This window comes from Equus quagga, unplaced genomic scaffold (assembly GCF_021613505.1).
Source record: "Equus quagga isolate Etosha38 unplaced genomic scaffold, UCLA_HA_Equagga_1.0 153_RagTag, whole genome shotgun sequence".
Taxonomy (NCBI): Eukaryota; Metazoa; Chordata; class Mammalia; order Perissodactyla; family Equidae; genus Equus; species Equus quagga.
Window position 1 is genome coordinate 3,987,750 of NW_025796915.1, and position 25,665 is coordinate 4,013,414.

Sequence of the window (25,665 nt, forward strand, 5' to 3'; positions counted from 1 at the left end):
TGGAGGCTAGAAAGTCCGAGGTCAAGTTTCCAGCAGAGTTCAGTATCTGGTGAGGGCTCTCTTCCTGGCTTGCAGGCCACCGCCTTCTCTGTGTCCTCACCTGGCCTTTCTTCAGTGGGTATGGTCGGAAAAAAGAGCTCTCTCTTCCTTTTCTTATAAGGCCACCAATTCTATTGGGTTAGAACCCCACCCACATGGCCTCATTTAACCTAAATTACCTCCTCAAAGCCTGATCTCCAAAAACCACACCTTGGCGATCCGGCTTCACAGATGAATTTCAGGGGTACACGAATATTCAGTCCCTAACAGGGTGTATGGGATTCAGCAACTGGATAGGTACCTGTCTGACACGTGTGCCTTGGGTCTTTGTCAGCTTCTCATTTCTGGGTACATTGTGGCCACACCCTCCAGAGGCCTACACCCTGGTACAGCCCCTCTACTACCTACCTCCAAACTAAAAGCTTTCAAAATTAGATTTGGATTCCAGTATTTTGTTGAAATGAATAGACATGGCCTGGATGTACCTTTTCGGTTACTGTACAGATTCCATGGGAAAAGGGGCAGGTCTCCTGATAGATTTCATATTGCTTATCTCCAGGTTCTTCTTTGTGGTCCAGTTGGTCCAAAGCTGCATGAACTTCTTGATGACAATGTATTTGTTCCACCGGAGTCACTTCAGGAAGTGGATGAGTTCCATCTCATTTTAGAGTATCAAGCAGGTAAGAGAAATGAGTAAGTAATGATATAAGACAGGTCAGGGGACTGTGTATTGTCAGTTGGCATGTGACAGCGCCAGAAATCTATCCTTGTAAGTTGGCAGGATCCTGTTCTTGCTGTACCAGGGGTTTCCTAACCCCTTGGTTCTACTGAGCTGATACTGCCATCGTCTCAAGGGAGAGTGATAGAGTGTTGCAGCATTGCGGAAAAGTCCTAGGTCTGTATCCAGAATTGATCTGGTCCCGAGAGAAGTCAGGCTGTAGGAGAGCAGGCATCATGAACAAAATGAAAATGTGTTAAACCTGCGTAAAGTTTTTCTTTGTTACTAAGAAAAGAGAAAGGTGGGTAACATCTGCTCAGCTCTGTGCTGGATTCTGCCCTACGTCTTTCTGGCCAGCTGTTCCAAGCTGCTTAGAATGGATTTCCAGGCCTCTGGCAAAATTCCTTTGAAACATTTTATTCTCCCTTGGGTGTGTAAGTAGGAGTATTTTGTATTTAACAACATGTACGTTATTTCCCATTATATAACGTTCCAGTGTTTAAAAATCCAGACTCACCCCATCCTGCCCCAACCCCAGTAGATTTTGTTACACAGACTAGAAATTTGATTTCTGAGAGACTCCTAAATACCTCAGTATATTTCAACTCTGTTTATTAGGTTCCATGTATTAGCTGTTGTATCTTTCCTCTGCTCAGAACTCAGACTCCTGAATTTCTGCTTCAGTGTATTATTAATTCAAGTTAAAGACTCCAGCATCTAAACTGACTAATTGGTACCTTAAAGCAGCACTTACTTAATAGGCTTCAGTGAACTGCTTCCAAGTCAGACAGCTAAGAGAACCTCACCTACTACAGGCGTTAACTTTCATGTATGATATGAAATATAGTGCTTCTTGGAAATTAGGCCTTTCTCCAGGTACGAAAAAGGACCTGCTCCTCATTGCTGGCTCTCTTTAGGGTGGTTACTGGGATCAGTCAGGGAGTCAGGGCGGACAGGGTCTGAAAATTTGGGACAGTGTTGAAGTGGCAGTTCACGTTTAATGATACACAAGTTTCGAGTTTCTCTCAGTTTTAGTTTCCCAAATGGGAAATCAGAGTGATAGTCCCGCCTGAAGACTGTGGTGGGGACTGCGGTTAGCGTGTTTAAGCACTGTGAGCTGCCTAAATGGAAGGCATGGACATGACTGTTGACTGGAAGGGTCTAGAACAGCTAAAGATGTGCCTTTCAGGTGCTGCTGCTGCTGCTGCCAGTTCCGATTGTCTCACTTCCACCCTGTTGGCGCTCACATCATGAGCGCAGGACCTTTCTCGTTCCTGGTTTCTGTCATTTTCAGTGGTGCCTAGAAAATGGAGGGACTGGTGTCTTCAGCAAGACTCTGCCTTTGTGTTCGCCAGCTGTGCCTTCTGTGCAGTTAAGATGGCACAGCTTATCCTGAAAGGAGATTGTGTCTGTCCTTGGGTTTGTAAGCTTCGCACTTCAGTTTTTCTTTTCTATGACTTATTTTCTTAGTACAAAGCAGTGGCCTTCCACTGAGGTTTATGTGAAGTTACATTTTCATGGGCCCCTGGAGGGAACCTAGTCTGGTGGCAGCAGCCCTGGGTCAGCTCTCTTAACAGAAATCCATCCTCAGTGTCTCTCTAACCTAGATGAATAAATTCCCAGAGAGGACTTGTCAGCTTTTTCCCCTCCTTCTCTCCTGCCAGACTTCCCCAGAGAAGCTTATTTTCAGGCTTTGGGCTGGGGATCCAGAGTTACTACAGAGCTTTTGCTGACTTACTGGCTGAAGGTCAGGATCATAAATTGAGAGAAGGGATCACTTAAGGAAAGAAAATTCAAAGCTTCATGAGAAAAGAGGGGCATTGACTGTTATTATGGGCTCACCCTGTCTGAGTTGCAGTCATTTTGCTTCTCAGGCCACTCCATCAGTCCTGTGTCCTGTGGAAACAGCCAGTGTAACAGCTCTCCACATCCCTCCCTTCTTTGCCTTGCGGAAGCCTGTTTATTTTTGCCTCTCTCACTTTTTCCCTGAAGAAATTCATTTCTTTTGGTGCTGTGTGGCTCTTCTTTCCTAGGTTAAGTCAGGCCATGCTTCTTATCACCTTCACCTTTAAGAGTCCATTCAAAGTCTGGCCCAATGGAAAATACTAATGTCATGTATTTTTCCCATTGTACAGTCTCGTCAGTCGGGGAAATGTTGGATTTGGAGTTCACACCCATATTTTTTGTTGTCATGGGCATTTAAGTCATTGGTCTGTTCTCTTACTCACTTGTTCTTTTGCTAATTCGCTCACATTATATGCCAGGGGCAGTGTGAGGCGGTAGGAATATAATGATAGAAGACGTGGGCCCTGCCCTCGGCTCACACTTCGCTGTAGGAGATGAACTCTTGCGCAAATGATTGCAAAATCATGTGCTAGGTCCTTTAACAGGGTATAGTGGCGGCCCCGGGAAGGCAGTAATTGAGTCTGCTTTGGGGTGGCAGAGTTAGGAAAGGCTTCATGGGGAAGGCCATCCTTGTGCTGGGTCTTTAGAGATGAAGCAGAGTGGGAATGCTGCAGTCAGCTCTGTGGACCACCACTGGTCATTTTCTTTGGACAAATAATAAGACATGGTCCAGGAGTTAAGAAAAGAATGTGATGTTTCAACAAATATAACCATTGCATCGGGGTTTAGTAAATAGGTAATATCTTTTTTTTCTGTTTTCATAGATTTTTATACAAATGACCCACGTATAAAATGTTTTTCAGGGCCGGCCCGGTGGCTCAGCGGTTAAGTTCACACGTTCCGCTTCTCAGCGGCCCGGGGTTCACCAGTTCAGATCCCAGGTGCAGACATGGCACCACTTGGCATGCCATGCTGTGGTAGGCGTCCCACATATAAAGTAGAGGAAGACTGGCACAAATGTTAGCTCAGGGCCAGGCTTCCTCATTAAAAAAGAGGAGGACTGGCAGTAGTTAGCTTAGGGCTAATCTTCCTCAAAAAAAAAAAAAAGTTTTTCAGAGGAATGGATTCAGTAAAGCTGAATTCAAAGCAAGCGAAGGATGGGTTCTCCCAGCCTGGACACATGCATGTGCTCCCCACCTAGTGAGGGGGCAGGGGCGGCATGCAGGGCTTTCGTCCCCAGAGGCCATTGTGGAAAGGAGGAAGCAGGTTGCCAGATGAGGAAGACCCACCTGCCAGATGAGGAACCCCTCGCTGTGGTTTGTCTGCCTTGTGGGAAGACTTTCTTGGGGAATATCCAGTAAGGATAGAGACCAGTGAAAAACTAGATTTCAGTGTATGGACTTTAGTTTTATAATTGGGACAAATCCTGTTCATGGAGGGAAAGCTGTGTAAGCCTGGGTCACAAATCCTTGCCCCCAGGTCTCTGGGAGCACCTCCATCCTGCTGGTGACCAGGTGCCTCTGGTGCTCAGTGGGGAAGGCCTCATTTAGGAATTGCCCTAAGCAGCAGCCCTTTGGCTGACTGACTGCAAGATTTTTGGGTCTTTATGGAGAAGAATGTGAGCTCTGCCTGGAAAGCCTCCGGTCGTGAAGCCTCACCGAGTGACCTCTGAGAGGGCCTCCCTGTCACCTTTCCTGCTTTAGGACTTGCGGCAATAGCACACTCCTCTCGAAAACTTGGCAGCTGTGGGGTCTTAATCGGTAGTTCTCCACCTGAGTGCACATCCGGATCTCCACGGGGGTGGCCTTGCCACCTGCACGTTAAACACTAGGTTCCCCAGGAGATACTGAGGCATGGCCAGTGCTGAGAGCCCCTCCTAGAGATGCGTACAGTCACCAAACTCCTCCCCCGCTGGAAGAACCAGCCAAGGACGGATCTGGACCCCCCTGCCTGGATCAGATTAACAGCTACTGAGTAGGCACTCTCTGCAGGGGACGGTGACAGGTGCTAAGGGAATCAAAGACATACATACCTTAAAGAGCTGGCAGTGTGTTTGTGGCACGAATGTGTGAAAGTTAAGTAATGATATAGGTTTGAATACTGTTTCAAAATAGTAGGAGAGAGAACTCAAAGCAAAATGATTAATCACCAAACCATGTAAAGTCCCTGTGGGTGCTCAAAGTAGTGAAAGTGCACCCAGGCTGGAGCAGTCAGCAACCATTTAAGGAGGAAGTCACACTTGGACTTGTTCTGGAACAGTCATTATTCTAAAGCAACTCACTCAGCAGAGGCTAGAGCAGCCAGAGACTCTCCCGTTCTGGATCAGGTGTCCGGAAACCACTGGCGGGCAGCAGGGAGGAAGAAGTGCGGTCAGATGACTCTCGCAGCTTCAGCCTCCCTCAACCCCAAGTAAATAAAAGGGGCTCAGGGTGCTGCTGTGAGGCGGCAAGTGCTTCAAGAAAGGCAGCACGTCCTGTATCCAGGGACGTGCATGGTGTGCACCATGTGCTGCTAGCTGGAAGTCGAGCTACCACTCTGTGGCTGGGAAAGGACACAGCATCCTCTGTTGGAGAGCTCAGTGGATAGCAGAGCTTTCCTGGGACTCGAGGGGAGCTAATTGCCAGCCCCTTGACAAAGGCATACAGTATTGCACCCATACTGTGCTTCTGTTGGGTTGGGTTTGGGGTTTTGGTTTCTTTCTTCCTTTACTGACCACCGTCCTCCTGGATGCAGCGCCGTGCTTAGGCCATTGAAGCTGGGGTCCGCTCAGTCAGAAGCCAGCCTGCCCAGAGCCAAGGCTCCAGTGAGGTCCCTGCCAGCCTCCCCACAGCTAGGAGACTTAAAGCCTCTTCCTTTTCTTCCCATTGTGTTGACTGGGCTTTTCTAGGGGAGGAGTGGGGCCAGTTAAAAGCTCCCCATGCCAACCGATTCATCTTCTCCCACGACCTCTCCAACGGGGCCATGAATATGCTGGAGGTGTTTGTGTCTAGCCTGGAGGAGTTTCAGCCAGACCTGGTGGTCCTCTCTGGATTGCACATGATGGAGGGACAAAGCAAGGAGCTCCAGAGGAAGAGACTCTTGGAGGTAATAGCACTTACAGAATTTCACAGATCTCAGTTAGTGTTTTTCTTCAGATTCCTACCTCTCTTGGCCTCTGCAACTTGTGCTGCCTTGTCCTTGGCCTCCCCAGGACATATCCTGGCAGCTGGCTCTGAAGCCTGCCTCCTGCTGCAGTGAGGCACTTCATGGTACTCTTTCAGGCACGGGCAGCACCTTGAGTAGGACAGGTCAGAACATCTTCTTGCCTGAGCCTCTGCATCCTGTGCTAAACTGAACGTGGCTGCAAGCTGCAGTGTTTTTAGTTTGTGTCCTCTGTGTTATCTGTACCATCTCACTTCACATCGGCTATGCTGCGGTTCCTGCACAGTCACATGGCAGTTGAAGCCGGCTGTTTGGTTTAGGTCCCCAGGAATAGGCTGGCTACGTGAACAAATGGGCGGGTCTCTGTGCTTTCTGAGTGTATAACCCCAGCACCTCTATGCAGAACCTAATTTTCTCTGTTGGGAAAAGCATCCCTTGTCCACAGAGGCCATGGCAACCCACATGGCTTGGAGCTTTCATGAGGATGCAAAGGCAGTGACAGGAGGCATTGACTCTCAGGACCTGATCCTTCCCTCTTGCCTGACTTCCTTCTCTTTTTAATGGCAATGCTCTCCTCTTTTCTTTGCAGGTTGTGACCTCCATTTCTGACATCCCCACTGGCATTCCAGTTCATCTAGAGCTGGCCAGTATGACCAATAGGGAGCTCATGAGCAGCATTGTGCATCAGGTAACCACATGGGCAGCATGTAGGGCCCTCTTTGGTCCTGACCCTCATGGGGCCTTGCAGAAAAACACCCTTGTCCAGTGAGACTGGCTCACTGAGATGTGGATGTCATGTCACTCAGACCTAGGTCCATGGAGATCCAGACAAGGAGCCAGGTCTGTTCTGGAACAAGATCTCCTTCTAGGTTAAAAATACGGCAGTGGAGGGGCCAGCCCAGTGGCATAGTGGCTAAGTTCACATGTTCTGCTTTGGTGCCCCAGGGTTTGCCAGTGCAGATCCCGAGGGTGGACCTACACACTGTTTATCAAGCCATGCTGTGGCAGGCATCCCACTTATAAAGTGGAGGAAAATGGGCACGCATGTTAGCTCAGGGCCAGTCTTCCTCAGCAAAAAGAGAAGGATTGGTGGCAGATGTTAGCTCAGGGCTAATCTTCCTCAAAAAAAAAAAAAATAGGACAGTGTAACTGATGGGTTCATGGGTTGTGTTTCTCCTTCTGGAATGGGGAAGTTGGAAGTGAATGGTTTTTGCAGTAGCACTCAAAGGAGAAAAAACTGAAAGCCAACTTAGCAGCTTTCAGTTGAACTTCAAGAAGCTCAGAGAAGAAAACTTTGGGTGACCTTCACTCCCTCACCACCAGGCACTGAGGTGTTCAACTCCTGCCTTTGGACAGCAGCAGTAATCAGATAAATCCAGGAGTGTGATGCTCAAGACACAGACTTTGGAAACCTGGGTTGGAATGCCAGCTTTGCCATTCGCTAGCTTTATGAACTTGGGCAAGTTACTTAACCTTTCATTTTATTGTTAATTAATCTTTTTAATGGGTAGTTTATTCATATGGCTCAAAAACCCCAAAATATTAAAAGATACACAAAGAAGTCTCCCTCCCCCTGCCATGTGTACCCGCTGTTAGTAACCTCCTTATTAGTTTCATCTGTTTGCCTCCAGAGTAGCTGTGCATATATATGAGCAAATATGGGAATCTATCTTTAGTATGCTTTTTTCCCCTCCCCAAAGCCCCGGTACATAGTTGTGTATCCTAGATGCAGGTCATTTTAGTTCTCCTATGTGGGACACCGCCACAGCACAGCTTGGTGAGCCATGCTAGGTCTGTGCCCAGCATATGAACCAGTGAACCCCGGGTCACCAAAGCGGAGCACATGAACTTAACCACTTGGCCATGGGGCCAGCCCTGGAAGATCTTTATTTTTTCATCCTTTTTTATCCAAAAAGATAGACTAGTATACTGAATATACTGTTCTGCACTTTGCTTTTTTTCACTAAATGTATTTTGGGGGTCTTTTCTCTATCATCAAATGGAGAATCTCCTCAGTCTTTTCACAGCCACATGGTTAAAGCGATGTGTGGGCGTACCTCAGTTTATTTAACCTGAGCCTTCTTGCTGGGCGTTTGGTTTACCGTCCTTTGCTATTCCATACAGCGGTGCAGTGAAGAACTTTTACATGATTTCATTTTGCCCATGAGCAAGTGCGTATGTATGATAAGTTCTCAGAAGTAGAGTTGCTGCATTGGAGCATAAAAAGCATATCTAAGTTTGATATTGCCAAATTGGCCTCCATGAGAATTGCACCAATTTACTTCTGCTAGAACTCTTTACAAGTGCTTATTTCCTCATCTCCTTGCCACTGGAATGTGATTAGAAACATGCATTCTTACCAGTCTGACAGGTGAAAGATGATATTTCAAAATAGTTTTTTTTTTAATAGACTTTGCTTTTTACGTTCACCGCAAGAGTGAGCAGAATGTCGAGAGTGCCCATATTCACCCACAGCCTCCCCGCACCCATCAGCATCCCACGGCACCTCAGTGAGCCTGCGTTAACACGTCATCATCACCCAAAGGCTATGGTTTACATTATGCTTCACTCTTGTAATTCTTGTAAAAAGTGTATACTACACTTTTCAGTATAGTTTTTATTTGCATTTCTCTTTTGAGGTTATCTTTTCACTTTTCAAAAAACAAGCCATTTTTATTTCATTTTCTGTGTAACTATCTACTAACCTTTCTGAGCCCCAGTCCCCTAATCTGTAAAACGGAGGCCATCCGTCCTTCCCTCAGACGGTACAGTCAGAATTAGAATACAGAAGGAAATAAAGCCGTCAGCTCAGGCCTGGCGCCGCCCCTGCAGGAAGCGGAAGTGCTAGTACATGACAAAGGGTAGGCAGGCCCTCCATTTTTAAATAAGTAAATAAACACACATGTGCACACAGCCCTACCTACACACACAGCGGGGCTCGTCTCTCTTGCACAAACTTTCACCTTATGTGCAGGTCTCTGGCTCTAAGGAGGAAAGCACTAAAGTAAGAAAGACAGTGAAGTGGACACGGTGGTTCCCCTTAAGATAGAAAACAGGCTCAGTGGCTCCTGTTTGGTACCCTTTTTCACACAGCCTTATTACTAAATAGTCTTCCTAACCCACATCTGCTTAAAAAGCTTAGATCTAAGCTGAAACTATTCTCCTTGCTTCTTGGTATTGTGTACACGGAACCATCGCGACCCTGACTGTGTGGCTAGGGCCTTCTCCGTTTCACTGGTATAATGCCTGCTGACATTCAGGAGCTGAGTGTCATTTTCCATCAATGGCGAGAGATCTGCTGTGTGTGCAAAGACAAAAGCTAGGCACCATGGAAGGAAATACAAAATATGTACACCTCTGCCCTTTGTCATATAATGGTGTATTGTTATAAACAGACTGGGTCTAAAACGGTGTTACTGCAACTTCCCAATTTATCCCAAGTGATAATGAAGGTGGAGATGGTTAGAAGTGTAATAGCCAAAACAGTGACCTATGATCTGTCACGTCCCCACCACAGACTTCAGGGGCAGGGAGTCTTGTGGTAAGGAAGAAAGATGCCATCCTGCCTTCCTTCCCGGACTTTTAGTCATTTGCTGTATTCTAAGATATCTTAGGAGCTAGATGTCCTTCAGAAAGAGACCTCCATTTTGTTTTTGTTAGCAGGTCTTTCCTGCAGTGACATCCCTTGGGCTGAATGAACAGGAGCTGTTATTTCTCAGCCAGTCAGCATCTGGACCTCACTCTTCTCTCTCTTCCTGGAACGGTGTTCCTGATGTGGGTATGGTCAGTGACATCCTCTTCTGGATCCTGAAGGAACATGGGAGGAGTAAAAGCAGAGCCTCAGACCTCACAAGGATCCACTTCCACACACTGGCCTATCACATCCTGGCAACTGTGGACGGACACTGGGCCAACCAGCTGGCAGCCGTGGCTGCAGGAGCTCGCATGGCTGGAACACAGGCCTGCGCAACAGAAACCATAAACGCCAGCCGGGTGTCTCTGAGGGCACCGCGAGAGTTCATGACTTCCCATTCGGAGGCAGGCTCCAGGATCGTAGTAAACCCAAACAAGCCAGTAGTAGAATGGCACAGGGAGGGAATATCCTTCCACTTCACACCAGTATTGGTGTGCAAAGATCCTATTCGAACTGTGGGCCTTGGAGATGCCATCTCAGCCGAAGGACTCTTCTATTCAGAAGTACACCCTCACTATTAGGAAGGTGGTTGTGGGTAATTTCTCTGAGGAAGGAGAACTAGCCAACTTAAGAATGACAGGAATTAAGTGATTTGGAAAATAGGATTGAGGATGTCAAAACAGTTTCTAGAGCTAATTGAAAGACAGCCAAAGAAACAACAACAGATTAAACTGTATCAGATACATTCCAGCCTGTTGACAGTTACCCAAAAACATTTCAGGTTTTAATCAAAATTTAGCTATCTACTAACGAGACTGGATTTTTGTTTTTTATGTTGTATGTTACAGGGGTAAAAACTTGATTCCAAAATCCCCAATTTATGCTGTATCATCAGCTATTTTAGGCCAAACTTCTTCACCCTCAAGAGCATGTCAGCTGGAGAAAGCACTTCCCTGCTTGCCCACTTAAGAAGCGCATGCTCACTTACCCACACTCCTCGTCTCTAGTGAAGTCCAATGTGAAGTTGTCGTGTTCTCTCTCAGCTCAGCGCTCATGGGCGGGATCGTGGTTTCCATTCAGTGTTATAATGAAAATATTTAATGAGCACACTTTCTCAGTCTTCTGCTCTCAAACAGGACAGAACCAGCAGGAAGGACAAAACAGTCCCTCCTGTGCTTCATAGTTGCAGCAGAGACAGACTGAGAGTCTTATGGAAACTTCAAAGGAGTCAGCCATCCAGCAGTTTAGAAACCTGGCTGACCAGCAGGGTGGCATGAGCGGAAGGGCTATGCCTTCCTACCCTGGCTCCTTAGATTGTAGGCTGGCTGGTCAGAGGCTACAGTGCCTGAGCCCAACCCCATCACCCAGCTCTGGACATGCTTTCTGCAGTAGAAGACTGATGTTTCTTCATTCTGATCCTTGAAGGAGTTTGCTTTTACAACTGGAATGTGCGTCTGTGTGTAAAACAGATCATGTATGTTTTACATTGACACATCACAGCCATTAAAGAGTTTGACCTCATAAGAGCCCCAGGATCATGAATAAATTTGTCATGTTATGTATTTATTTTTTTATAAATGGAGGAGACTTCTGTGTGCTTTTAAATATATTAAAAACAATTTACATTTCAGGAATCCTAAGTCTACTTGTAATTGATTTTGTTTCTACTACCACTCTGGAGCGAGATAAAATAATAAATCATTCCAATCTTGATTTGTGAGTTATATGTTACTCTGTTCTTCAGATGTTGGATTATCTTGTCTTCCCATTCCTGGGTTAGGCAGTCCCTCACACTGAGCCTGAGCTGTCAGTCTGTCCTCTGTGGTTTAAAGTGACAGAAGATACCAGTATCAAGTAGCTAAGCCATTATGAGACAGCAGTTCGAAAGCATGTAGTGAGCCTTCTCACTTTGTTCAAAGAGCAGAGTAGACAGGCCCACTTAGGTCAGCCGTAATCATTTCACACCTGGCTCACAGCAGCAGCTTCTGGAATCTCAAAGCTGCCTCAGGTTCTTCATTTATGACCTCCCCCTCCCTGCTTTGGGTAAGAAGGAAAGGCTCATTACTCCTTCAAAGAAAACTCAAGTCTAGATAATTATGCAGCTTGAAATTCAAAGCAAGTAGCTTCTTAAGGAAATCCCTGGCTGCTACCTCGTCAGTCTTTGCCGCCAGCCTTCTAGCCTATTTTTATTAGAAAGGCTTAACTGAGAAGAGATTTCTGTGTTCCCAAGAAGAATTGGAATAACTCATCTATGTTCTAAGCCTCAGAGGACAGTACTGAAGTGTTCATGTGACATTTCTCTTATAGTCTGTCTCTAAGTTGTGTTTGTTCAGCCCCTGCCCTGGGCATATTCTCAGCAAGTTCTCTGGTTTTCACTGGTGATGCCAATAAAGATCAGGAAGTGTAGTCAGCACATACCTTAGAGCAGTGTTTTTCAAAAGATGGGTCTTGAACTATTAAGTTGCTAAATTTGGTGTTTATCACAAAAAGTATCAAAATGCATCATACATTATAGGGGTAAGTATTGTATTGTTTTGTAAAACTTTATTCCTGAATGTATGTAGATAGGAATGTACGTGCACCCCACGTTTTTGAGAATTCAGCTAAGCTCTGGAAGTCACATTGGACTCTATCACCTAGGACAGATTATGCAGAAGTGAGTTGGAAGGGCAGGATAAGATAAACAGGTGGGGCTTCAGGCCCCTCAAGCCTTTGCTTTGAACTGTATTTTACAAAGGTTTTTCCACATATGATTTGATACAAAGATGAAAAGTTTGAAAACTCACTGGACTAGAAAGCACCCCAGTGAAAACAGCCTTCCTAAAAATGTTCTCACATTCACTCTTGCATTCACTTGAAAGTGATTTAACATCTAGGGGAAAACTGCAGCACATGAAACAGCATCAGAAGATAAGAATCCAGCCAAACATCAGTAATCTTGACCATGCAGATTCAGTCTACATTTTATTCTGTCAAGTTTGAGTGGGGTGGGAGTAATCATTCATCAGCAGCAGAAATCCAAAGTCTATGCAGGCTTTGAGATAGCAAGTATTTAACACTGGACAAGTTACCCGTACTGAGCCTCACTTTTCTATTATCACTGTGGTAGTTTTTTAATGATTTAAAATAGTTAAGAGGCCCAGGAAATTGCCTGTTCAGTTTAATAACTAACAATTTTTAACATTTAAGTAAGTGCCACATACTGTGCTAAATATTTTGCATGGCGTTCTCCTTTAATCGTCAAGAACCTTAAGAGGGTAGGGACCATCCTAGCCCCACTTTTCATATAGTTAAACCACAAATTGTAAGCGTACCATTTGGTCGGTTTTGACAAAAGCATAACCTATCTAACCTAAATGCCTATCCAGATACAGAACAGTCCCGTCACCTCACATAGTTCCCTCATGCCACTTTCAAGATAACCCCAGCCTCACCCCTCCACCCTGACCCCTGAAGCAACCCATAACAATGTTTTTCACTGTAAATTAGTTTTGCCTGTTCTGGAACTTCATAGAAATGGAATCTCATAGTATTTAGTCCTTGCATTCAGCATGTTGTTTTTGAGATGAATCTATGTTGCTGCATGTAGGTTGTTGCTTTTTATGGCTGAATTGTATTCCACTGTAAATACAGTGTTTCCACTTTGGGGCTTTATCAATAATGCTATCAACAAGTCTTTGTGTAGACATTTTCATTTCTGTTGAGTAAAAATCTACAGGAGTGGAATTGCTGGGATAGATATATATCATGGAATAGGTGACAGACCTTTCTCCAAAGTGGTTGGACCATTTTACACTCCCGCTAATGATGTATGACAGTTCTGGTTGCCTCTCATTCTCATCAATATTTGGAGTGTCAGTGTTTAATTTTAGCCATAGCGGTGTTTCATTGTGGTTTTATTTTGCGCTTCCCTGATGATTAATGAGCACTTTTTCACATGCTTATTGGCTATTCATATATCTTTGGGAAGTGTCCAATTCTTTTGCCACATTTTTTTTCAATTAAGTTGTTTTGTATATGTTATTTGGGTTGTTAGTTTTTTATTATTGAGTTGTAGGAGTTCTTTTTATATTCTGGATATAAGTCCTTTGTGAGACATATTTTGTGAATTTATTCTCCCAGAATATATTCTGTATGTAGATTGATATTCATTTTCTTTATGACTTAATGGTCTTGTGTCCTAAGAAATACTGGACTACTCCTATGTCATGAATATAGTCTCATATTTTCTTCTAGGAACTTTATAATTTTAGGTTTGACATTTAGGTCTATAATGCATTTTGAGTTACTTTTTGTGTATGGTGTTAGACTGGAGTTGGATTTATTTTTTTCTACACGGCTATCCATTATTTCAGCACCACTTATTGAAAAGACTTTCCTTTTCCCAAAGGCACTGTTTTGGTGCCTTTATCAAAAATCAAATGATTGTATAAATGTAGGTCTATTTATGGGCTCTCTTCTGTTTTATTGATCTATTTGTCTATGCCTATGTCAACACCACATAATTACTATTACGGTAAGTCAAAAGTGAGGGAGTGTAAGTCCTCCAGTTTTCGTCAAGACTGCCTTGGATGTTCTGGGTCCTCTGTATTTCCATTTTAGAACCTGCTTGCCACTTGCTGGAATTATGATAGGAATCTATATATCAGTTTGGGAGGAATTTTTATCTTTACAATATTTAGTTTTCCAATGCATGAACATGCATATCTTCCTATTCTGGTCTTTTTCACAGCAATGCTTTGCAGTTTTCAGGGTAGAGGTCTTACATCTATTTTATTGAATTTATTCCAAAGTATTTCATGTCAGTAGTATTTGATAATATTATAAATGGCTTTTTTTAAAATTTCATTTCAAACTGTTTGTTGCTAGTATATAAAAATAAAACTGACTTTTGTACACTGACCTTGTATCCTGTGACTTTGCCAAACCCACTTAACAGTTGCAGTGGCCTTATTTTATTTCTTAGGATTCCTTAGGATCTTTTACATAAACAACTATGTCCTCTGTGAAGTTTTATTTCTTCCTTTCTAATCTTTATGCCTTTATATTTCCTGCCTTTATTGCACTGGCCAGAACCTCTAGTATAATGTTGGATAAAAGTGGTAAGAATGGACATCCTTGCCTTGGTCCTGATCTTAGGGGCAAGATAGTCATTATTTCACCACTAAATGTGGTATATATCCATTGCATTTTTCCCCCCACAGATGCCTTTTACCAAGTTGAAGATGTTCCCTTCTCTTTCTGATTTGCTGAGAGTTTTTATGATGGCTTCTTAAAAGTTGCTTTTTCTGCATCTACTAAAATCATGACTTTTTTCTTTTATTTTGTTAATACATAGAAATACTTTGATTTTCAAATATTAAACCAAGAGTGGATTCCTGGAATAAGCCCAACTTGGTCATGCTATACGTAGTAATCTTTTTACATACTGCTGGATTTGATCCACTTACACACTGTTAAGGACTTCTGTACCTATGTTCATGCAGAGTAATAGTATGTAGTTTTCTTACTTCGTAATGTCTTTGTCCAGTTTTGACATCAGGATTATACTGGCCTCATACAAACAAGCTGGGAACTTCTTGCTCCTATTTTCTAAAAATTTTTGTAAGATTGGATTTAATAGAATTTAGTGGTGAAATCATCTGGGGCAAGAGTTTGCTTTACGGGTAGCTTTTGATTTACAGATTCAATTTCTTTCACAGATAGGAGTTATTAAGGTTTTACATTTCATCTTGTTTCAGCTGTGGTATGTTATATTTTTCAAAGAGTTTGTTGCATCTAAGTTGTCAGTTTTGTCATAAAATTGTTCATAATGTTCCTTTATTTTTTTCATGTCTGTAGGATCTGTTAATGCTATCCTCGCTTTCATTCCGATACTGGTAATTTGTCTCCTTTTTTTTCCCCTTTATCAGTTTAGCTAGGGATTTTGTTTTTCTCCTAGAAATTTTGGCTTTTTAGATTTTCCTTTAATATTTGTTTTTTTCCTTCTACTTACTTTGGGTTTATTTTGCTTTCCTTTTTCTAGCTTAAGGTAGAAACCTGTATCACCGATATTATCTTTCTTCTGTTCTAACAGAAGCATTTACAGCTATGAGTTTCCCTGTAAGCATGGCTTTTAGGTGAATCCTACAAATCTTGATTTGTTTTCATTATCATTCAGTTCAAAATATTTTCTAATTTCTTTTGATTTCTTGCTTATTACCGGTGTGTGTTTAATTTCCAAATATGCAGGTTTTCTAGATATCTTGTTATTAATTTCTAATATAATTTCATTGTGGTCAGAGAACATATTCTGTAAATTTCAATCTTTTGACTTTTGAGACCTACTTTATGGCCCAGTATATGGTCTGTCTTGCTGAATGTACCGTGTGCACTTGATAAGAATGTATATTCTGCAGTTATTGGTTGTAGTATTGTATAAATGTCAATTAGGTCCAGGTGGTTGATATGTCCTTTTACACTCTCTAATTCTATCAGTTGCTGAAAGTGGAAGTGCTAACATATCCAACCATGACTGTGGATTTAATTCTATCAATTTTTACTTAAAGTATTTTGAAGCAATGTTATTAGGTGCGTACATATTCATGATTGTTATGTTTTTCTACTGAATTGACCTTTTTATCATTATGAAATGCCTCTCTTTATTTCTGGTTATACTCCTTGTTTTGGAGTCAACTTTATCTGACATTAAGGTAGCATTCTAGCCGTTAATACAGCACTCCAGACTTCTTATACCTGTAGTTTGCATGGTATATCTTTTCTCAGCCTTTTACTTTCGATGGCAGATGACGAAGTTTTTGTGTGAGGTAGATTGGCCCTGAGCTAACATCTGTTGCCAATCTTCCTCTTTTTGCTTGAGGAAGACTGTCGCTGAGCTAACTCTGCCAACCTTCCTCCATCTTATGTGGGATGCTGCCACATCATGGCTCGACCAGTGGTGCTAGGTCCGTGCCGGGAATCCAAACCTGCGAACCGCAGGCGGCTGAAGTGCAGCACGCGCACCCAACCACTATGCCACCGGGCTGGCCCTAAGATAAATTTTTTATCCTTTCTCTGTTTTTCAGTTGAAATATTTAGTCCAATTAGACTTTTTAAGTCTAATTACATTTTAATTTAATTATTGATATGATTGGGTTTACATTTAATGTTTTGCTATTTATTTTCTCTTTGTCCATCTGTTTTTTGTTGTTGTTCCTGTGTTCTTCCATTCCTGCCTTTTTAGGGGAGGAGAGTGCTAATTTAATACTTTTTAGAATTTCATTGTAATTTGTCTATTATCTTTTTAGCTATGCTTCTTTGCATCTTTTTATTAATGGTTGCACTAGGGATTATAATATACATCCTTAACTTTTCACAAACTATTTAGGATTAGTTCTGTACCACATCACGTAAAATATAAAAACCGTCCAACTATAAAGTTTCATATACCCCCCTGTCCTTAGTTACATTTATAAATGTTAAACCTCACAATATAATGTAATAATTTTTCCTTGGAACAGTCACATGTATTTTTTAAAAATTAAACCAAGATTGTGTTTTATATTTACTCACTTGTTTATATTTGTTATCTGTGGGAGGACTGGTCCAACACATGAGCTACTCTGCTGTTATATCAGACAATAATTATTTTTCTAAGAACAAATGATCATTGTAATCATAATAACCAAAAGTTTACTGTTTTTGGAATGCACAGTTTTGTACTAATATTATTCAGTAAGAAAGGCACTCTTCCCATTACTAGTTCATATTTCCACTTTCCTGCCTTTAGTTCAAGCCATCTAAAACCATGTCTGTGATTATGTACTTGGCCTCATTTTCCTAATTCTGTTAAAAATTGTGATGACATGAGCAACTCTCATAATTAGAAATTAGAATAGCTCCTTTCTCATCAGAGTGAATGAAAAAGTAGAAGTCCACATGCCCAAAAGACTGGGCAGGTACAACCTAGTAGAGTATTTATTTTTAAAGAAAATCTGAGCCCAAATTAATGCAGAAAGCATTGCTTCTTGACTGCTATCCCTGGGATGCAAGGAACCATTATGTTCTTGCCCCAGGAGTGTGGAAAAACTGACAAGTCTTGCTCTTGCATTCTCTCGTTTTCCACCATCTTCACTTAAAAAGAGAAGGCCTTCTTACCCTTCTCTCTCTAAATGCTAAAATTTTCTCAGATCAGAGTAATGAATTCAATTCTGCCCTCTATAAACCTCTCTTCCTTTCACTTTAAGAGCAGTCCAATCTCTACTTCTTCAGTCTTCAATTCCTTTTGTCGCTGTTGGTACCACTACTTCACCAAAGGTACATCACTGCTTCCTGGTTACCAGTTAAGAGCAGGAGCTTGGCATCCAGACCTGGGTTCAAATTCTGATCCTGCCACTTACCTTAAAAAATTCATTTTGCCTCTCCCAACCTCAGCTTCCTCCTTTATAAAATGGGGATATCAGTACCTCTCTGTTGGAAGGGTTCAGTGAGACTGACCATTCCTTTCCTGGACCTTCTCTTCCTTGGCCTTCCTAACACTGCTCTCCTGTTTTTCTCTGCTATCACTTGCTTTTCCGATCTTCTTTGTGGGCTCTTCTGCTTCTCCCTTTAAATGCTGGTTTTCCATTTTTGGTCCACTGTCTTCTTATTCCTAGCTTTCCTTGGGTGACTCCTTTCAAATCTATAGTTTCAGCTATCACCCAAAGCTAAATTACTCCTGAATCTTTATCTTCAAACTAGATTTCACACCTGAAGTCTAGCTATTCAAGTATCTAGTGGCTATCATCATTTGGATGTCTCAAAGATAAACACGTCCAAAACTAGACTCAACCCTCGTCCCTGGTCCCCCAGTGTTCCTCTACTCTGACCTGTGTAATTCTCCCCAGCAAAGAATACCCACCTTACTGTCTGTTCTTATCTGCCACATCCAGTCAGTCCCCAATTTCTGTTGATTTTACCTCCTAAATCTCTCTCACACCTCCCGCCTCCTCTCCATCTCAGTTTTTACAACTTGATGGTCACCAAGACCTTTCCAGTCACAGGCACACTAGACTCCACACTGATAGAGAAGTGAGCTTTCTCAGTTGCTCGGGGTACAAACCCCGATTCTGCCACATACCAGCTGCATGGGCAAGGGTACCACTTCTGATACCTTGCTGTTTATTGCTGAGATATGAGAAGTGAAGAGTTTTCTGCTCAGCTGCTGCTTCAGTGTCAAAACAGACCCAATCATAAAGAATTCCAAACATAGTTTGCTTGGGCAATAGGTCAGTTCTCCAACTGCAAATTATGGTGATTAAAGGGCACTTCAAGTGCAAAATGGGGACTAGCCTCAAGCAAACTGCTGGCCTACCATCCATCAGGGCTGCAGCAGAGGCTGTGCTAGCACCAAATAGGAAGTTGGCCTTGAGGTTCCTCCACCAGTTTCACACTAGGTTTGGAAATAGATAAGGGAAGAGTGTGATCATAGTTCTTTTTAAAAGTTTTTATTGTGATCTCTTATTTTCATATCTGAATAAGAACTTTCCCCAAAGGGATGATGATACATAATCTTTATTCTAAAAAGGACATATATATAATGTATTGATAACAACTGGTCAGTGGTATCCTTGATTGTCTTAAATAAAAATTCCTCAGTTAAGAAGCTCTTCCTTTTTTTTTTTTGCCTTGGCGCTGATACCAGACCAGCCCTTTGCTCCTACTCCTTATCATACAAACATGATCTGGCTCTACACTCCAATCTCTCTAAAGGAGAAGATAGAGGGACGTGTTCTGGATCCCCTTGGGCAAGTGCAGCTGGGATACTCAACAGGCTGGGCCTCAATTTACAGAGCTTTTCTTTCATCTTTTTTTTCCCTTTAAATGTAGACTATTAGAGCTGGATTATTCACCCAAGACTTGTGTTTGCCTTGAGGGCAGATATACCCCACAGCCTGAGGATCACCTCAGCTAAGCCAAGGCTTCGTCATGACAGGGCTACTAAGCAGAGGTCTGTCTCAGACTTTCCTTCCACAAAGGAAGGGGTCAGTCAGCCAGGAGATAAAAGTCCTTTCAAAAGCAAACAGTGTCACGTGCCCTGCTGGCCCTTGGAACTACATATATAGAGCCATGAGCCTTGCTTTCAGTTCTTAAAGGACCTGTCTGGGCTGTCTTCTCTCTACTTCCTGGCTGATGGGGCCAGCAGGGGACTGCACAGGCCTCAGGCTCCATGTGATCATCATGACATACCCTGTGTTCTGCGTTTTAATTCCGAGGTGCCCAGGGAACATGCTGGCCTCCACTCTGCCTGTGTCATGTGACCTTTCCTGGCCTGGTACATCCTTGCCAAAGACACCCCTACTCTGGGGTCATCTTAGTCCTATTTTTCTCTTATTTGTGCTGATGCTTCAGTTGGATGTGCTTCCTCAGTGGGCTCTGGCTCCAAAGGAAGAGATGGTGGCTTTGTGAGCTGGGATGTTCCTCCAGCACCTAGTAACAAAACAAACAGCTTGAACTCTCAGTTCCACAATTCCAGAAGAAATCATTAGTTTCACTATTAAATTCCAGGAAGAAATCCCACAGTTTCTGGGACTTGTGGGACTGTGGTATAGCTTTGCAGCTATGAAGGAAGACCATAACTGAGGAAATAAAGCAACAGTCAAGTTTGCCTTCAAGGACTCACTGAAAGAAATCTAATTACCTGTAGCACACTGACTTATGATAAGGCAGTGAAAATTAAAGCAAGACTACATAACAGAGGTACTGTAATGTATTTGTAAACTTGAATATTGTAAAGACTCAGTGTACTGACCAAGCAACTAAGCCTGCCAGTAACTGTTACCCAATACGCAGCTTGCCTTAAGGAAACAAGTGCCAATTTGGCTCACCTGTGGCTTTTTCTCCTTCTAGGCAACACTACATTGGCCATGTTTTGAGTGTGAAAAGTGCAAGCTTCACTCCAAGCTGTAATCTTGTTGTAGGCACATGAGCGTGTAGCCTCCTACCTGAGGGAAGCTTCCTGTATGCGGCTGCTGAAGACATTGCCTGTCCAAGAGCTTGATTAGAGCCCAGAGGCTGTGGGACACTGGCAGCTTTGCTGGCTGAAGGGCTCCGGTGCTTTGATTTGGGATCTTTAACTGGTTTAGTCCAGACCAGTGCCTCCCCAACCTGAAGAGCAGCTCCCAACTTCTGGGCCATCTCCACCATCTTGTGCCCACATGTAAAGAAAGAAAGAGTCACAGGCATGACCAGCAGAGACAAGCCTTCAACTGAGGGGGTTAGCTGAAATAGTACTAACATTTGAGGGAGGAAGTACTTATTATACGGAAATCATTCTCAAATAGCAAAGAAAAGACTGCCCTTAGTGGAATGCAAGGGGGCTCATACAGGATCTCAAAACCCAACAATTCAAGTTTGACATGTTATTGGGCTAAACCCCTGCCTTTCCTACACGAGAAGAAGCGGGAGGACGCTACAAAGAGGCACAGACCTCAACTCAGATAAGTTGTAGTATTGATAACAGATAACTCAGTAAGCCTGAATTTTCTCTTGTTATTTTCTTCTAGGAAATTTTTTTCCCAGGCTGTTACTAACTAAAGAATTCATGCTGCCAGGAACAAAGCTAAAACAGGCAAAAGCCTATTAATACCTTATATTTGGATTATTTGGGCTTGATTCAAAAGGCTCCTGTCAGCTAGAACAAGACATACCTCAGAGTCAAATTCCAGAGAGCTACTGTCTTTGAGTAGGTTGACTTTCTTCTCCATCTCCTGATACTGGGTAAGGGCGGCCCTCTTCTCGCCCTGGTTGTACAGCAGTACAGCATAGTTCAGGTTTACTAGAGGGTTACACCTGTGGCAAACAGACAGGGATTCTATGGAGCTGACGCTTTGCAACAAATGCTCATTTAGAAATCCTTCTCATTACACAAAAATAAAACCAAACTGGTTAAGTAGAGATTTCTCCATTCTGCAGTAAGGTGGGAACACTCATGCTGTGTGGACTTGTGGAAAAGAATCATGCAATTAATTGCCCAACCAGCAAAGCAGGCATTGGAACCAAGGCTGACATCTCAGCCCTCAACAGAGACCAGCAGGGTAGGGTTGAAAAGGGGATCTCTACCCTGCTGCCTAGCAGATGCCAGTGCAATACATCCTGGGAGAGTCAAGTTTGTCTTAGATTAAACTGAGGCCAAAGTCCCATCTGATATTCCAGCTTGCCAGGGCTTTCAACAACCCGAGACCACTGCCAGTGCTGTCACTGGCCTCCTGACTAGTAAACTTGGAGTGGAAACATTTTCTCAGAAAGAGCCAGTTTCAGTTCCTGCTGAGCGACTGCATGCTTAGGAACCACATGCTTCCACACTTAGGCCTGCTGTGTACAAAGGCCATAGAGACTCGGGCAACGCCAGTGCTATGGCGCCACCTTGTGGCTTTGGAGAGTCCAGCCTCCCCAAGACCATTCTCGACAACTTACTTATCCAGGCGGACTGCTTCTGCGTAGGCTCTCTTGGCATTCTCTATATCTTCCAGATTGGTCAGAGCCACTGCAACAAAGAAGGCAAGCACTGTGGCTAGAGCCCAGCTTAGAAAACAAAAGGCATGTTTCAAGACCACAGCTCATTCAGCTCCCAAGCTTAACTCTTACTTTGCTCTCTCAGCTCCTGGAACCACCATCTACCCAGTCATTCTGTTTAGATATCTGTTGTCATCTTCTTCAACAGTCCCCTCTCCTCAGTTCATCAGGTGTCAAGTTTTGTGAATCCCATCTTTTGCAGGTTTTTTTCTGACATGGCCCTTGTTCAGGTCCATGTTGTTTCAGGCTCTCATTGCCATTTTTACCCCCTGGCAATGTCCCCACCTGCCTCCATCCACTTGCCACAGTGCTGCCAGATATCTCGCTGACTTACAAATCTGACCATGTCACTATCTACTTAAGAATCCTCACTGGTTCTCCATCACCCATAACCATGATCTTTAAACTTTTGTTTAGCAACAGAACACTCTCCCCTTTTTAATCAGTATTTTCTGGAAGTCTGATCTGGAAGTTCTGCCTACTCCACCTCCCCCAAACCATGCACTTACTTCTCCAAGATACTTATGAGGAGATCCAGGAGTACAACTGGAAAAACACAGCCTCTAGAATAAAGTCTAAAGTCCTCACACTATGCTTATGGCCCTCAATGTGACCCCAGACTGTCTTTCGTGACTCATCTCCCACTGCATTCTATAACACTATTGCCCACTAACTGCAGAGTACATGGTGTCATTTCATGACTGCATGCCTTTGTTCAGTGGCTTCTCAGCCATTCTGTGCTATTGAATTCCAGCTTATCTTTCAAAATCCACTGTGAAGGCCATCTCTACTTTGTGAAGTTAGAATGGCAGCATATGCCTTACAATATGGCTATTTGTTTACATTCCTATATCCCATTACAACTGGGCTATCTTTGTATTCAGGCAACCCCCAAATCACCACCACTCAATTTGGTATTGCAACCTTTCTCTTATAAAGAACACCACAGTAATGACCAAAAACCAAGCTGAAGATCACTGTCAATGAGAACATAGAAACTGCTTTTGAGCATACATTTAGTAAGTTTAGTATATTGAGAAATATCCCCCAGAAAGAAGAGTCAGTACTTTTATATTATAGTAACAATGACATTAATAATAAACCAATTATATAATGACAACAAAACTAAGAGTTAACATTCACGGATTGTTTAATCATGTAATCCTCTCATCAACCTGTGAGATATATCTAGTAAGTAGTGGAGGAAGGACTCTACCCAACAGCCAACCTCTTAACACTTGATCATATCTGGAACTTAGCTAGACTCAATATATATAAAAATGACTTGTCAAGCCAAGGGAAAACGATTGGTAAAAGATGAACTAGGGATGATCTTGATCTAATTTGTTGGTCTCTGAGTGAAATTCCCCAAGTTAGAAGCAACCAAGTGCTTTGTCATCTTTTTCTTTCATATTTCTTTAAGCTCTAGGACAGTAATCCAGGTTCCTATGGGATCTGCAAGGGAATGGCTTCCATGGGCCATTTAACCACAGGCCTCCTATGACTCAATTCATTTTTCCCTTGTTACAACTTTGGAGGGGGTTCCCCACATAAATATCTCTTACCGGCCAAGAGCATGTAGAGCTCCCCCATCTTTGGCTGGAAGTTGATGGCTGCACTGAGAAAATGAAAAGCTGATGCATACTGCTGCATGGTTAAGTGGACAAGGCCCAGATTATACAGAATCTTCCAATCAAAGGGTGCCAAGTAGTTGGCTCGTTTCAGGCAGCTGATAGCCTGCAGGAGAGAGGGGGCACTCAATGAGAGGTTGGGGCAAGCTCAGCAGACCCAATAACTGCAGGGATGAACCCAAACAAGGAAGATGAGGAGACACTCACTGCCACATATTTCTTCTTGCCAAAGAAGCACATTCCAATGTTATTCCAAAGTGGAGGACTTTCTGGAACAGCACAAGCTACAACTCTGTATTTAGTGAGGGCAACATCAAAGTCCCCATGGGTCTGCATCATGCTGCCCGCTGCCAAGATGGCCTGAAAACACAGGACATGGAAAGTTGGTAATTCAGTCATTCCTAAAGGACCGTAGCAGGCAGGTAGCTTTGTTGGGTGTAGAGACTCCCAGCAGGCCCATCAGCATAGATTGGGACTGAAAAACTTCTTCCAGGGACATACATAATATATTCAAGCTACTGGGACAAGGGTTCATGAGAAATGTCCCCGCACCCCACACTGTGGCTCTCTTTGGCACAGTACATAAAAAGAAAAGATAAAATGTCCCTGATTCTACCTAGCTCATTTGTTTCCCACTTCTAGCCAGAGAAGTCAATATTTCAAGAGTACTAGGGCCCTTTAAATAAAAACTGCCTTTAATCTGTTTCTGGCAGCCCTTCCTTGGTACCAAGCACTCGTCTTTGGCCACTTAAGGTACAGCTCCTTCTGCCACAGGACAGAGGGTGACTCAGCTTTAGGCTTCATCGATCCAACCCTTTCATTTCTCTAAGGAAAGGTGTTAAGGTGGGGAGCTGATGGAGTCAGGGTAGTATGACTTTTGAGATGGGATTGAGTCTATCCTTCCACAAACAGCCTGTTTTGCTGTGTCTCCCTCAATAATATTCATCCACTTGATGATCTTCTCATCCCTGAAGTCATATCTGCACAAGAATGGTAACTGCAAATTCATTAAGAATCTAGAAGTCACTTCACCAGAATTATTTTTGACAGAAGTTGTGGAGGCTTTGCTAATTTCCTGAGTAACACATAAAACTTTCCCAGCACGACAATGTTGCTTTATGCAATAAGTTATAGGCCTGTTATAACAAATGTGCTCTTTTAGAAAATAAGAAGCAGAACACCAACACTTTACAATATTTTCAAATAAGAAGAGCCATACTTATTTATAATTTTTCTAAGAAAAAGGCAATTTCTTAGGTATTCAAAATGCTTTGTAGGGCCAGATCACCTCCACGAGCACTGGGACCATCTATGTGAAGGCTCTGGCGTGTGACAACCCACAATACCTTGTAGTTGGTAGGGTCATAAGTCAGTGCATTTCCAAGATGTTCAAATGCCTTCTGGTAAATGCCAAGCTTGGAGAAAAAGCAAACCAGAGAATTACATCAGGGAAGAGCTGGCAGATAAGGGGTCTGGCCAACCATACCCTCAACAGAAACAGCCTGACTTTTCTGAGTTCTCTTAACCAAAAAGAGAGCTACAGCTACCAGATTAAAAAAAAAAAAAAACAACTAAAAATCCCCACATTTGTGCCCTCCCCAGCTCACTTTGTTGATTTGTCCCCGATAAAGTCAAAGTGTCTATTTGCCAGAAACCATCTCTGCCATACTAGTGCTAGTTCACATTAATGCCTCCTGGCAGAAAATGGGCTGTTTAGCCTCATCTCCCTTGGAGCCACCTCTGAAGCCAAAGCCCAGGAAGGGCCAGGATTAAGCTCCTGATTCCTTTTAAAGAAAAATGACACAGACAGAAAGGCCGCTGCAGAGGTAGAACTGGAGGCAGGATCAGCTGCCCAGAGAACTAGGAGAGTTGGTAGGGAGTGGGGAAAAGCCCCTCAGGGAGTCCTGGGCCCTGGGGTCCTCAGGCTGATATAAAGAAGTGATGGAGCTAAAGGAATTCCATGCACACTCAAGAATGTGGAGGGGAGAAGAGACTTCTTTTTCTAGACAATGCTTTGCCTTCTCTTTCCTATAGGACTTGGCTGGGAAGAAGGAACAACAGGAGTGGCCTTTGCCCCAAAGCCCTAATTGTGTCACAGTTTCTCCCCCGACAACAAAATGCCAGCC

At 43.2% G+C, this 25,665-nt stretch overlaps 2 protein-coding genes across 4 annotated transcripts in view; one reads left to right on the forward strand and one right to left on the reverse strand.

The window, feature by feature from the left end:
- LOC124233094 (ADP-dependent glucokinase) overlaps window positions 1-11,090 on the forward strand; it is a 28,826-nt gene extending 17,736 nt beyond the window's left edge. Inside the window, exons 4-7 of one of the 2 annotated variants that reach the window (XM_046650203.1) lie at window positions 599-719; window positions 5,490-5,686; window positions 6,333-6,431; window positions 9,404-11,090. In XM_046650203.1, coding sequence (XP_046506159.1) covers window positions 599-719; window positions 5,490-5,686; window positions 6,333-6,431; window positions 9,404-9,958 — 972 coding nt within the window. In that variant the 3' untranslated portion in view covers window positions 9,959-11,090. The remainder of the gene's footprint in view (window positions 1-598; window positions 720-5,489; window positions 5,687-6,332; window positions 6,432-9,403) is intronic. The other variant, XM_046650204.1, reaches the window with a different exon arrangement.
- Window positions 11,091-18,825: 7,735 nt separating this feature from the next.
- LOC124233093 (Bardet-Biedl syndrome 4 protein-like) overlaps window positions 18,826-25,665 on the reverse strand; it is a 188,414-nt gene continuing 181,574 nt past the window's right edge. For both annotated transcript variants that reach the window (XM_046650201.1, XM_046650202.1), the window contains 7 exons: window positions 24,886-24,954; window positions 23,747-23,899; window positions 23,474-23,645; window positions 21,810-21,879; window positions 21,044-21,185; window positions 20,339-20,540; window positions 18,826-19,823 (listed from right to left, as the gene is read on the reverse strand). In XM_046650201.1, the coding sequence (XP_046506157.1) occupies window positions 19,714-19,823; window positions 20,339-20,540; window positions 21,044-21,185; window positions 21,810-21,879; window positions 23,474-23,645; window positions 23,747-23,899; window positions 24,886-24,954 (918 nt within the window). In that variant the 3' untranslated portion in view covers window positions 18,826-19,713. The remainder of the gene's footprint in view (window positions 19,824-20,338; window positions 20,541-21,043; window positions 21,186-21,809; window positions 21,880-23,473; window positions 23,646-23,746; window positions 23,900-24,885; window positions 24,955-25,665) is intronic.